The following is a 13,992-nucleotide window of genomic DNA, read 5'->3' as shown; positions in this document are numbered from 1 at the left end:
TGATAGAACTACACTTATACGGTTTGAATGTTTAAATGTTTCTCTTTATATTATATTCATATATATATATATATACTTTGGTCGGTGCCCGTGGTTCTCATGTCTCGCTTGCAGACATCTCTGTAGGTTGATAAGACAAGGAAACGTCGCTTGTTCACTGTTGTTTAAATCTCCGTGCATTTATATTTTTTCTATCGATTTGATAATGTCTTTCATCTAGGACAACAAGCAAGTTTTCTTTTTGTTTTAACAAAACATCGCCAGTACTATCATGTCATAAACCGTACCTTCCGTTCCTCGTCTTTAACATTTAATTTGAACACCCGGAATTAGATCCAATCCAGAAAGAAAATATCTTCTGTCTCAATATAAAACAAGTAATCTGATGGTTTAGTACTCACACAAATGGTCACACTTAACAAAACTAAGAATAAAAACACAGGCTTCAGATTGCACGATTTATTTCCTTCCTATACAAATCTAAGCCTTTTTTTAAACAATCATTTATATTAAAATTTTAGACATGAAATTAATTACAGTGCTTAGTTACGTCTAAAAAAAAAACAAAAAAAAAACGCGCGCGTCGTTAATTTAAACAAACAGACGTGTGCACGTGTTCTGTGGTAGTTGGCCCCCCCCAACCATTAACTTCATTGTCTTCTAAAACAACTATAAGTAAGTATTCTATAATGATAAGTGTAAAACTGCCACCAATGTTATAATAAAAGTAAATAAATGTACATCGTACAATTTAAAATAATTGGTTTTATATTATATAAGAAATATAAGATTATAAAAGATTCAAAATACAAGATTCTTAAAAAAAAAGTTACACCCTTTTTTATGTTAAGCCATTAAAAAGAAATAAAAAGATAAAATGAAGGGAATAAATAAAAAAGAATACATCCATATTTAGACTGGCAGACCATGTTAAAAACAGAACAAGGGCAGAAAATCTCTTAAAATTTCCCAATCTTTTAGGAATCCTTGTTGGAATGTTAGAGATCTTATTGATCGGAAGCTATTCAAACTTTCTATTTTAAGCAAAGTAAACCAAGACTGATTACTAACTGCATACCATCTCTAGCAGAGTCTTAAGCCAAGTATTTTTTCTCAAACCTGTCACCGTCAGCTGAGCAATCATAGTCTGTTCCGACTTGTGCTTTGTCTGTAAGCACTTCCAATGCTTCAGAGGGCCTTTCATTCAGTGCCTTGACTATGTTGATTTCTCTTAAATCTTTGACAGCGAACTCACTTCTTGATCCCAACAAATCGATCTGGGTGTGCCCTTCCAATGCTCCGGAGAAGTCGTTCGCAAGGGTTGCTGAAATCTCCGGTCTCCTGCAAGCGCCCGATGCCTCCTCAGTTCCGGAGTTAAACCTAAGCTCAGAGCTTACTGGTACTTTTAGAGATTCGGAGAACTCATTCAGAAAAATTGTCGCTTGGTTCTCTCCTCTGATTAGGTTTTTGTCAGTTGCCGTATCGAAGCGGATTTCGATCATTGAGTCAATCCCAGAGTATTGTGTTTCCGTGTCGTCATTGGGGCATGGACATTGATTCAGATCATGGAGAAGTTTTTGTCATTTCATCAATCTCTGCTCTTCACCAAATGTCGCGAGTTCAATGCCAGAGTCTTCGTTATTTATATAATCAACATTCTCCACATTTATTCGAGGACAAGAAAAGCTTTTTGAAACTTTATAATGGTCTCTTTCTCCCAGTGATGAGGATGATTCTATTGCCAGCAAGGAGCTCTGGGAGTCATTTTCTATTTCAACAATCGTTGGCATAGATCTATTAGACAGAAAGTTGTTGTGGCAGTTCTTGCATTCTATTTCAACTACTGAAGATGTGCAGTTGCAGTCATTCGTAATGTAGAAGTGGGGCCGTTTGTTCTCGATGTCAATCGAGGATGCTTGATCAATAACTATGATGGTGTTGGTGTGGGTCTCGTGGTCCGCTGCATGGTTCGTTGATGTGGATTCTATTGCTAGAATGGTGCTGGAGAGTTTTCGTTCAATCCCAGACGTTGCTGTCTCAACGGAGAGGTAAAAGTGAGGATGTTTGTTACTTGCGTTCTCTCTGACTGTTGATGGCGCAGACTCAATGGCTAAATGTATACCCGGGTGCTTATCACTGTCCATTTCAACTACAGGTGGTGCAGACTCAATAGCCAGCAGGGAGCTGGGATGCTTTTCAGTATCCATTCCCACCATCGAGGGCACTGGAGTTAAAGCTCGAATGTTGGACTGGATGCTCTTATCGTCGTCGTTCGACACGAACACCTGATGCCCATAACCTGAAAGAGACAACACAAGTTTTAAAATATCTTTTAAATAACAAACATCTCTTCCAAAAAAAAAAGAAGAAGATAATTCGTTTCTAAGCCAATACACCTAGTCGTACATGTTAGAGACTTAAACTTTGCTAAGTCATTGGTTTTCATGGCTGATTCAGGCAACTCGTTCTATTCTGTCATGGCACCAGAGAAGAATAAGTTCTTGTACGAATGTGCACTTACATGGAATACAGTGGCGTATTTAGGGACTTGGGGGTACGGGGGGGGTGACCTTTTTTAGGGGCCTCTGCATTATGACACGGGATAATGTATTTATATCCAACTGGTAAAGTATATAAGTAAAATAAACAAAAATAGTGAATTTTAATGAATAATACCTTTGTTTATTGGCGAGATAAAGCACAAGTGACAAATCTCAATTCATATCGCCTCACGTTGTGCTTTCTGTGCAGCAAAGGCGTTTATAACATGTGGATTAAAGCAGCCTAGTACTTTTTTTTTACTCCACGTGAATAACAAGATTACATGACAGTGACGTAATTTTTTATATTAATGTAAAAAAAAAATAATTACATTGAGGGGTCCTTGGGGTAAATTCGACTTTGGACACCCCCCCCCCTACCTTGCTACGACACGAGTAAGAAATGTGCCTTGATCTTTGTGTCTTTCTAAGCGGTTTATTAGGTTGAGTTTTTTTTTGTTTTTTTTTTTGTATTTGTAAGTTTTAGTTCGTTGTTTTATGATTGAATGACTTCAATTTTTTGGTATTTTAACAGACTCGCTAATGGGCGTAAGAAGAGACATCTGCACTATCTCATAAATGTGGAACATTAAATTTGCAAAAGTGTTTATGATCTATATCACTTATGTGACAGCTGGTCAGCTTTTCTTTGTTAATGCACCTGACATATATCTAGCTAGTAGTAACACTACAGAATATAATGAGAGCCCCAGTTACCTTGTTCTAGAGCCAAGACCTTTGTGTGCTCCCCAACTGACATGATGTGCAGCTGACCATGGAGCTCTATTGGGTAGGCGTGCTGCTTGTGCCGTGTGACGTCAAGACCTAAAAATAACGTTGAAAGACATTAGAAGACGTCCGTCTTTTATAGATACACATAAGGGTCTTATAAATACTTCACTTCATATGTCATTTTAGTTCAGAACTAACCGTACACTAGTATTCTACACACATCTTTCCTAAACAAAAGCAAAGTTATATCGACGAGATGATTCTGTTCAAAATTTTATTCTAATTATATTTCTTTTAGAATTGTATTTCAATATATTTTAAATGCTCTTTTCCTTTTTCTATCCCATACAATTTAAGTGTCACAGACGAAATAGTTCAAATTATTTCAACTTGCTACATATATGTTTGTAACATGTTTTGTTTTATATGTTTCGGATGTTCCTTCAGAGTTAAAGATAACTACTTCCTAGTCCAAACCTCTCGCAGGACGACGGGGGATGGGAGCGGGCAGGGTTTGACCCCAAGACCATCTATGAATCTGAACGACAGTCCAGCGTGCAAACCGCATGACCAGGCAGCCATCCCATATATCAGTGACATTGGGGCACCAGTGTTCATTCTTCTCTAACTTCATGCCATTAAGCTATGTCCATTGCCAGTTCTCAATGAGATTGCAAAGATTGGGTCCTTCCATTAATTGATGCCTATCCCATAGTACCTCATATATGACCTTGCAATCTATTGAGCGGATGTTGGGGTCATCTGATCTCTTTTCAACACTCTATTCTTATCCCAAGCAACCCCCACCTCCTCCTGACACCGCGCCATGGTTTGGTTACCTTTAATTTCCACTTCTTCTGGGACTCGAAATATGCCGAAAAATTTGAGGGCGCCGAAAACTAAAACAGCCAATGTTCCAGTCCAGGTGATGATGGACAACACTCCAGCAAACTGCCACGCTAGCATCTGTTGAAACAAGAAACATGATAATAATCGTTTCCCAAATTGTGAACATTTCAAAAATAATTTTATCTGAGAAGTCTATCATGGAAGGCTCGAGCAATGAGGTATTGCCAATGGAAGTTACTGGCGAGAAATCATCGTTTCTCTTAGGTATCATTAATATCTGTTTTGTTTTCAAATCTTGTAACAAACTCCTACTATGAAGAATTAATTATCCTTTTTATTTCTACAAAAAAGAAATTGTAATATAAAAGTTTAACATAGTTGTGCATAAATATAAACTAAAAGTGTGTTTAAAGGGAAACTCCAATGGTTTTGAGAATTTTTGATATAATATGTGTTTTGATTTACAGATAATAAATATATTATTCTATTTTTTATTTGCTATAATAACTTAGTAATTGATGTTTTTCTGACGTAATTTTCCTGCGCATCCAGAACGGTCAGACTTTCATCGGGTTTCACACAAACCTATTAATTTAATCTATTGACTTATTGTATAACGGAAAACCGTACAGCAAAGTTAACATTCTGGTAAGAGATATATATCTTCTCCTATGCAGTTAGATCTAGATCTTATAATTAAAGAATAAATGCGTTTTAAAAGTAGATTTACAAGCTTGACTAACCGCGGCAAGGTGAATTTTATCGCCCGACCACTCAACACACAACAAACTATAGCTTGGTTGTCTTGTCATGACCGACTACAAGTAGTCTAGACTAGCCTTACACTAACCAGTTTGTTCGAATGAGACACACGATATATTTACTTCTTGGGACAGGAAGAGGCTTAGATGAAAATGTTACTTTTTTTCTCGAGTTGGTTATCCTAATGCTTTTAAATCTATCTATATCTATATATAACTGTACCATAGCTCAGGACTAGGCCGTCACTAAGCCTAACAGCCTAACAGCTACTGTAAGAATGAAGCGATACGATTGGTTAAATCTAGTTTCCTTTTCAGTATTGTTGAGGGAAGTGACGTATGCCTAACCTTAAAACAAAATCTCAATGTACCCCTTTTTTTTTTGGAGATGTCAAGAATTTAGTGTCTTATTTATTAAATATAAATGTTTCTAAGCATTTAAATAAAAAATGGTAAACAGTTTACTATTACAACTTTTTACGCATAATTTAAATATGTCAATAATTCAAATTTGAAAAACCATCGGCGTTTCCCTTTAAGACGCTTTGAACTCACAGCTCCAGATCGTTGAGACCAAGTAAAGAAAATACCCGTGTCGTACTTCAGAAATGCCAGACTTATAGCGCCCCATGAGCCCCCTCCGAAATGAACTGTTTGGAAAGAAACAAAATATTAGTGTTAAGTACAAAGTATCAAAAACAAACACAATCAGAAGGAAGATATGGACGAAATGAAAAAGAAAAACTTTAAAATATGATCCGGTCTTTAGTAAACTCATTGCGGGAAACTAAAGTTTTCATCTTGCAGGACTTCTGTAACTTCTCTTATCAATTGACTAAGACTAAGACTAAGACTAAGACTGCTTTATTGATCCTTACGGAAATTTGTTGTGATTACAAGGACTCGTTTCTCATATAAAGACAACACAACAGAAAAATACACATAAATACAACAGACAACATAAAGAGTTCATTCAGCGACTACACACAGGTATCTTGGTGCATTTCATGTTCCCTGATCAATGAGTGGCGGTGATAGAGTCTGACCGAGTGAGGTACGAACGAGTTTTTGTACCGCTCCGTTCTTGTTTTGATTGACAGCAGTCGCCCACTTCGCGACGACCTGGCGTAGTTCTGATGGAGCGGGTGGCCGTTGTCTTCCAAGATTTTTTCGATTTTTCTTAGGCACGTTTGTTCAAAAAGTTCCTTTAAATGTGGTAATGTTGTGAGTGTAATTTTTGATGCTTTTTTAATGATGTTTGCACACGTTTCTTATAAGAGAGGGTAATAATTACGTCCTACGCTTATCCATGTGATAATCTAGTCATGCATTTTAATTAGAATTACAGACTTTAACTCCTAAGTCATTGATTTTCGTCGCTGATTCAGACATCTACTATAGCACTAGGGGAAAAAAGGAGCACTTGAATGTTTCCTAGCATAAGGAATAAGAAATGCGCCTTCTGTAGCTGGTAAGACCTAACCTATAAGCTTAAATGGCGTGGAGGCTGAGTGATTAAACGCTTGGCTTCCGAACCGAGGGATCCCGGGTTCGAATCCTGATGAAGACTGGGATTTTTAATTTCGGATCTTTAGGACGCCTATGTGTCCACCAAGCTCTAATTATAATTAATTGCTATTTCTTATTCGTTATAGACTTGCCATCGTTATTGTCATTCAAGATTCAATGTATACATTAAGACAAGATATCAAAGACTTACTTCCACAGGCGTTCAGAGGATCATCGATTTTGTACCTAAGCAACAGGAGTTCAATGCCTTTCATGATGAAACTGGCCACAAGTCCCACCACGGCGGCGCCCCAAGGGCGGACGTTGTTGCAGCCTCCACAGATAGACACCTGTGTAATGAAGATACGTGTTTGGGGATTAAAAATTATGAATTGAGAGCAACTTGTACAGGTGGTAGGTACTGAGGGGAATTCGGTTGAGGGAGTTTTCTTTACGACTTATGTGCATGTCTTCTATAGGGGCTTTTCATTGGACTTCAGTGAAATTGTGTCTCACAGCCTTCACGAGAGCTCTCTGTCTCTTTCCGAGGCCATCTGCTGCCAGCTACTTTCTTCTATGGGCAAAATGGCGCCTTAGTTGATCTTTATAACGTTTACCAAGTGGGGGGGGGGAGGGCCTGTGTTACTGAGGCTAGTATTATTAGCATTTTATAGCTATTGATTTAAACAATATAATTAAGTTAAATAGTGTTATGAAATAAAAAAGGTTTACGCTAGAAGCTCAAATAAAAAAAATCTAATACCATGCCAACAAAGGCTCCGTTGATAACTCCATGCAAACTCCAACTATTGCCGAATATGCCAAATCTTTGAAAAAAAAAAAAAAAGAAGAAATTTTACAGTGTATATTCATGGTATTAACACATTTATTGTGGAATTTCAAATTCAAAATTGCCGTGATGGCTATGATTTTACTATTGACCGAATAATGCCACTACGTCATGTCTATTGCTATAAGAACTAAACATTTCAAATGTGACGCCGTTAAACAGAGTATTCAATGACATGCTGTTTCTGTAGTAGATACATATCAGATACGAACATTGAAATCCTAATTCTATGCTAACTGTTAGAAAATGAAGGGCGCCATTACCTGTGTGTCAATAGGGAGGCCACACCTCCGACGCTGGCAGATATCAGCGTGTTCAAAACAGCAAGGCTAATAGCAGGGGCGTCTCCTGGGTAGGTGATATGATGTTGCGAGCCAGCGTTCAGGGCCATAAACCCAAACAGAAGCACAAATATGCCAACGGTGCAAAGCTGAAATAAATCATAGAATCAATGCGTTTTAAGAATCGATAGCAGAGGTTCGGTGCGCCCTCACTGAAGCAGTCATAGGAGCTAATAGCATGAGCAGGAATCGTCTGTATGGTCCATTTGTCACGATGTTATGTTGGAGAGAGCCTTGTGTTGTCTCAATCATGACATACGGATTCGGAGGTGCCCCTAAATCTATTACAACTCACTCCTTGGATACACTTAAGAAACAGCGTTGAATATCATTTTCTTTAATTCTTTTAAGTTCCGTTCAAGAAACTGATACAAAATATCAATCCTAATGATGAGTTGCCGATGTAAAATAATGTTGAAATGTGACTGTGAAATCGCAGTCGATCCATAAAAAGCAAAAGCACATTAATCTTATAAAATACAGACGTTACTTCAACAAAAAAAAAAAGATTACGTCCTACACGTCATGCATCTAGTCATGCATGTTAAACAGTTAACCAATGACTTAAATTCTGCCAAGTCACTGGTTTTCCTGGCTGGCTCAGGCAACCCATTCCATGCTCTAATAGCACTAGGGAAGAAGGAGCATTTGTACATATTTGTCCTAGCATATGGAACTGATGACTAGCGACTGACTGACCGACCTCTTCCGATAGCTCGTCACAGGAAAAGCAAAGGCGGTTGGTTGTTGTGCTGGCCACATAACACCTTCATAAATCGTGGGCCACCGAAACAGATTACCTTTACATCATCTGCCCAATAGATCACAAGGTCTGAAATTGGAAGTTTTTTTTATCTGACCAATGGCAAACCTCAGACACTGAAAACTTAAAAAGCAACGCAGTACCAAGAAGGAAAAAAAGACCATCTAGATCCCACAAAGAAAATAATCTTTCAGATTGTTCAATTTTTGGTCCCCAGTGCTGTCTTTATGTTTATTATATCCAGGCACTATTTTCTTTATAAATCCGATTTTAACACAAAAAATACCTGCTTAAAGAGACATTTCCCTTACGACTTAACCATTATTACACTTAAGTTATTGTCGTATCAACATTTAATTGAATATCCCATTTTTGTTTCTCATCCGCTACCTTTTATGCCAAATTTTTAAAAATGTTAAGTCCTCAAACTAAGAAAGACTCGCATATATACTTACAGCTACAGAGTGGCCCTCTATGTGAATAGGTTTTCCTGTTTCTTTGTGAAATCTTCCAATACGAGGCCCTAAGAAACAAGTGGCAACAAATGCTGCCGTACCTCCAACCAAGTGGACCACGCTGCTGCCACCAAAATCCTGTAATGTTTTTGCAATCGAAACTTCTATTATTAACAAAGTAAAGAGGTAAAATAATTTTTGACAATAACAAATGTGATAATGACCTTAATACTAGTTTACATGCCCAAACCTGACCAGCTACTAATGAAACGTCCACAATGTCTTACCTCGTATTTGATGGTCACTGTCTGTCCATCTATGACGAAGTCGTGTCCGTTGACGAGCCACCCCTCATAAGACCACCCCCAGTGGGCGACAACAGGGTAGATAAATGCTGTGAAAATTTAAAAAAATTTACAAGTGAAAACATTTCTTTTCAAGCAAATCTTTTGGGTTGATTCATAACATGACCTTTTTTTTTTTCTCAGTGGTCTAAACCAGTGATGTTCAACTTAATTCGACCACATGATAAGGTACAAAAACGACATGAAATCGACCTAAAATTATTTTATTAGAAACTTCCATTTAATATTCTGACTATTTGCGTCGGAAAATGGCTTCATTTCTGTACTTAAAATGTGAGCAACATTGTACAAGTTTTACCAGATTCATTTTCTTGTTTCTAGGCATAGTTTAACAATCTTTTATTCGCCGCCATATTTGTTATATAATGCTGTTTATATGTTGTTAAGACATTTTGTGTTGATACAAAATACACAGTAACAAACTTTTTTCTTGGACCGTATCACCGCCACAAATAGGACTAATTCTCTATGGGCAGAGGTTCGTTGGTGCCAGAAAGCACCACGCCAAGAGCAGGAAATGTTTCCCGCGAGCCTTAAGTTTAGAATCACTCGTCTATGTTTATCGATCACATTACCTGTCAGAAGAAAGCTGTAGATAAGGTAAGCGACAAACTCGCAGCGTTCCGACACGGCTCCGGCCACGATGGTCGTCGCCGTAGAAGCAAACATGATTTGGTAAACAGCGAAGGATATTTCGGTGTCCTTGATCTCAGCCATGGCCCAGTTGGTCCAGCCAATGAAGCCGTTGCCTTTCCCAAAAGCCAGAGCGTAGCCAAACAGCCAAAAGGCAATGCCAGCCAACACTGTCAATAAAAAAAAAACAATAATAATCTTAGAAATAGGTTTAAAATGGCATAAATATTTCTATCTCTAGTCTCGACTAGGCGCGGTGACTGAGCTTGACTTCCGAACCGGGGTCTGGGGTTCGAATCCTGGTGAAGACTGGGATTTTTTATTTCTGGATCTTCTGAGTCCACCTTTAATGGGTACCTGACATTAATGTAAAGGCGGTTGGTCGTTGTGCTGGCCACATGTTAACTGTAGGTCACAGAATCAGATGACCTTTACATCATCTGCTCTATAGACCACAAGGTCTGAAAGGGGAACTTTAATAGTCCCGACTATAATATTTCTGATTTAACTCTAAATGTGTTTGCTGTGAGTCTCAAGTCAGTACAAAAACTTTCTGAAGCCCACATGTCCTCTGAACATGTATTAGTGTACAACTTTTATCAAACTGCAAGGGAGAAGGCATTGCAATGTAATTATCAATCTTTATTGATACTCATTATTATTATCACTAAGAAATACATAGTTCCATCTTTGAAATAAGGGAAAGATTTGATTTTCTGTAAAGAAGACATTTCAACACCGAGCCAACAACGCTATTCTACCCGCTTTTCTCAATTTAAAATGATGAAATTGTTCCCCCTAAACCGTTCTGTGGCCGACTTTTGTACGACGAAAATTAGACTCGTTCTACAAAACGTCTTGCTAATGTAAAAGATAACCTTACGACGATAGTGTCCCTTACAGAAGTACTTATGTACTGTCATGGTTCATAACTTGTAGAGTAGGAAATTGATTTGTATATTGTTAGGGTTGAACAAACCCGGGTTTTGAGCTTTTTTTGGCACATCGGGACACTTTAGGCCATGTCCGAGAACAAGCCCGGTGGCTGAGAGGTTAAGCGCTTGGCTTCCGAACAATGGGTCCTTGATTCGAATCTCGGACCTCTTAGGGCACCACTGAGTCCACCCAACTCTGACTTTAGTTGGGGGAAAGTAAATACGGTTGGTCATTGTGCCGGCCACACGACACCCTGCTTTTTAACAATTTCTTTCTACTCAATAGCTTGTAGACCAGAGGAAGTTAATTTAACAATAGCAATGACTTACGCGAATCTAGAATATTCTTCACTAAGATGTGCGTGGTGTTCTTAGTTCTCACGCTGCCTGCTTCCAGAAGTCCAAAGCCGACATCCATAACTGCGAAAGGGAAATTAGAATTTCTGTTGACATTTCTGGGTACAAACCACCTGGTCACATAAAAGTTATAATACATACAAGTGATAGTATTCCATTGTCATCCGAGCATTGAATGAACTGCACCGTCCACCGTATAAACAGCTGAACACTGGAAGATGAAATATATAATGGTAATACAAATATAAACAAATATCTTCACATGTGCTTGTTAGCTCCATAAGCGACACTGATTGTGTTATAGCGGTTATCACTGACATAATGTTAGTCTTCAATTTGTGAGTATTTGTTAGAATTGACAATGTTTATAATAAGGCCTCTTAGCTTCCCCTTAAATGCTATAAAAGGATTTTTTTTTTTTGTTATAGCGTTTGGCTTAAGTAAGAATCTCTAGATCTATTCTTCAAAAGTTAATTTACTTTGATGTGTCTCTTTAAAGACAGGAATAAACATTTTCCACTTCCCCAAGCACAAAAAGGAATAATTTTACTTGTACAAGAAAATGAGCTTTGTATAATAATTTTTTTAACATTTATAATGGTCAAATTGTCATGTACATACAAACTATCATGATGCCGAAGGTCAGCAAGTACAGCTGGTCAGCGTAATGGGCCGGCGTTGAGTTGCCATCCACATAGACCGTGTTGTTAGCCATCACAAGAGTGGAGTTGATTGGCAGCATAGCTGGACGTCTGCAGAGAGAGCTGGGGTTGTTGCGGTAAGCACAATGACAAGTGCCTGTGAAGCTGTAGACAAATTGTATGCATTATAAACAGTCCAAATCACAATAATTCTCTTAATTAGTCTTAAAAAGAGTCCCTATAGAACAAAATTACATCTTATTAACTTTTGTTTTATTTATGTGTTGTCATTGACAATAAATATAGTGCAAAGTTTCAATTAGATCCGAGAATGAAAAGTTGAAGCATTGGTGTGTACTAGATTTTTAGCAGACGGACGGACAAACTTGAAACGGTAAAATCATAATTAAAAATTGGTTCCCACACTTTGAGTTTTCTGAAATTGTACGAAAACGTATTTTCACGCTTTTTACTTTTCACTAGATTTAAAATAAAACAAGATTACACGAGTTCGTGTTACCAAACTCAGAGGCGGCCCTGACGTGTCCGCAACGGCAAATGATTATTCAAGCCCTTGTCTAGTTTTCATTAATTGGTTCTAGTTCTACATTACTCCATACCACAGTAAATGCCTACATTCAAATAGGGCCCGTGCAATTAAGATAATAGTACTAATAAGAACGAGATGATACTTCTATAATTATGTTTTGTTTGGTGTAATGCACAAATTGTAAGACTAACTTCCATATGGATAATAAAGAATATTTTTATTGATACTTAAAGGCAATGTAATATTCAAAGTTGTTATAATTAAAACTTGTTTTGCAAAATATATAGATGTAGAATACAAGAAATATTAAGGCCATGGTCTCGTTGCGATTGATACAAGTAGCATTGCAGCAAGATAATAGCAGGTCTAGTCAGCGATCTTAACCAACCGCTGTGTATTAAATCTGTTCTCTATAATGAAAACTTTATGCAATGCATGTATATGTAATGTGCACTATTCGTCTTTATAGGCGAAACTAAACGTTCTGTTAGTTGCTAGCATACCAATATATATACATTTTTTTTATAATTAACAAAATTTGATATATGTAGAAATGTTAAAGATATTTTTAAAAAAATTCTCCCTTATAGTTTTAAAAGAGTATTTTATGAACTGACTTATTGCATAATCAATTACAAAATATATCGGTTCGCTTACAAAGTAGCCTCTGTACCTAAAACTTGCAAGCCACGAAATATGGTGAAATCAGAATTCCAATAGCCCTTTCTAGTTTTTGCTATTTTAACAAGACAGACGGACAACACAAAACTAATTATACAGCCTTTTGTTCTTATCTGGGAGACGCTAAAAAATTATTCGGACATTATAATTTGAACGTGGTGAGAATAGGAATGAAAAAAAACAACAACATTTTGACATCTATCCTACTTATTTTTTAAAAAAGTAATTTAACAAATGGCAACTTATTTAAGAAAATACGTCTGGAAAGGGTTAAATGAAGAGGATACTCTTATTTCTGACAGAATTAATTGAATTTGCAAAACTAAAAAAAATAAATTAATTAAGTTCCTAAACCAAAATGTTACCAGTGTAATCTACAAAACATAACGAATAATAATTTGAGATTTAGACAGATAGATAGAAAGATAGACTGATTAGATAGATAGATAGATAGATAGATAGATAGATAGATAGATAGATAGATAGATAGATAGATAGATAGATAGATAGATAGATAGATAGATAGATAGAAGTGATAATACAGATAGCTAATTATTAAAAATATCTATAGAGAAACTCACAGAAAAAAAAATTACATATAAAATGTACTTACTTATCAGACCTCACAACCAGGACTCCTGGAATAAAATGCGAGATTAAGAATTGTGTGTCACAAATGGGGACACTCGTGAATTAAATCCACCTCTAGTGACACAGAACAAGTGGTCAATTTGTGATATAAGCTCCAGTGACGGAGGCCTACACGTACCAGTCAGATCCGGTTCCGCACAGTCACGTGCACGAGTGACCCAAACAAACGTGAACCATTGGAGCGAGACAGAAGAAAAGGTAAACAAGACCAGAAGGGGGTAGATCGACACAGTGGTTGGGTAGATGGGTGTGTGACGTAGATTGACATTGTTATCAAGCCGCGTTAAAAGAAAGCGACAAGAAGTATCATAGACTGATAGCGTTGTTTGGTCTGTATGACGTTGGCTGAGCCTGGCAATACGCATTCCTCAAAGGTTTT

General features: G+C 37.3%; 1 protein-coding gene across 2 annotated transcripts; it reads right to left on the bottom strand.

Annotated features, from left to right (window-relative positions):
- Positions 1-444: 444 nt before the first annotated feature.
- Positions 445-13,757, bottom strand: LOC106066542 (putative ammonium transporter 1). Of its 2 annotated transcripts, XM_056043317.1 has the most exons (13): positions 13,576-13,757; positions 11,712-11,896; positions 11,064-11,153; positions 9,741-9,968; positions 9,088-9,194; positions 8,801-8,938; positions 7,505-7,671; positions 7,155-7,218; positions 6,603-6,741; positions 5,438-5,532; positions 4,112-4,238; positions 3,258-3,365; positions 445-2,299 (listed from the first exon to the last, which is right to left on the bottom strand). In XM_056043317.1, exons 2-13 carry the CDS (start codon positions 11,830-11,832, stop codon positions 1,581-1,583), a joined length of 2,103 nt encoding a protein of 700 aa, XP_055899292.1. In that variant the 5' UTR covers positions 11,833-11,896; positions 13,576-13,757; the 3' UTR covers positions 445-1,580. The 2 variants fall into 2 exon arrangements, with proteins under 2 accessions (XP_055899292.1, XP_055899293.1); XM_056043318.1 differs by lacking the exon at positions 13,576-13,757 and having other exon boundaries at positions 11,064-11,301; positions 11,712-11,853.
- Positions 13,758-13,992: the final 235 nt, after the last annotated feature.

The sequence above is a fragment of the Biomphalaria glabrata genome, chromosome 10 (assembly GCF_947242115.1).
Source record: "Biomphalaria glabrata chromosome 10, xgBioGlab47.1, whole genome shotgun sequence".
In the NCBI taxonomy this organism is placed as follows: domain Eukaryota; kingdom Metazoa; phylum Mollusca; class Gastropoda; family Planorbidae; genus Biomphalaria; species Biomphalaria glabrata.
Note: the sequence above shows the minus strand (reverse complement) of the source record. Positions and strands in the feature narration are given on the sequence as shown.

What these genes read in the sequence shown, in the direction of transcription:
- LOC106066542 (XM_056043317.1), bottom strand. Translation starts at nt 11,832, where the DNA reads ATGCTGCCAATCAACTCCACTCTTGTGATGGCTAACAACACGGTCTAT. An exon ending in GAAGAATATTCTAGATTCGC is followed by an intron (nt 9,969 to 11,063) that starts GTAAGTCATTGC and finishes TTTTATTGACAG; the next exon opens with TGTTGGCTGGCATTGCCTTT. An exon ending in ACGGAGCCTTTGTTGGCATG is followed by an intron (nt 6,742 to 7,154) that starts GTATTAGATTTT and finishes TTCATTACACAG; the next exon opens with GTGTCTATCTGTGGAGGCTG.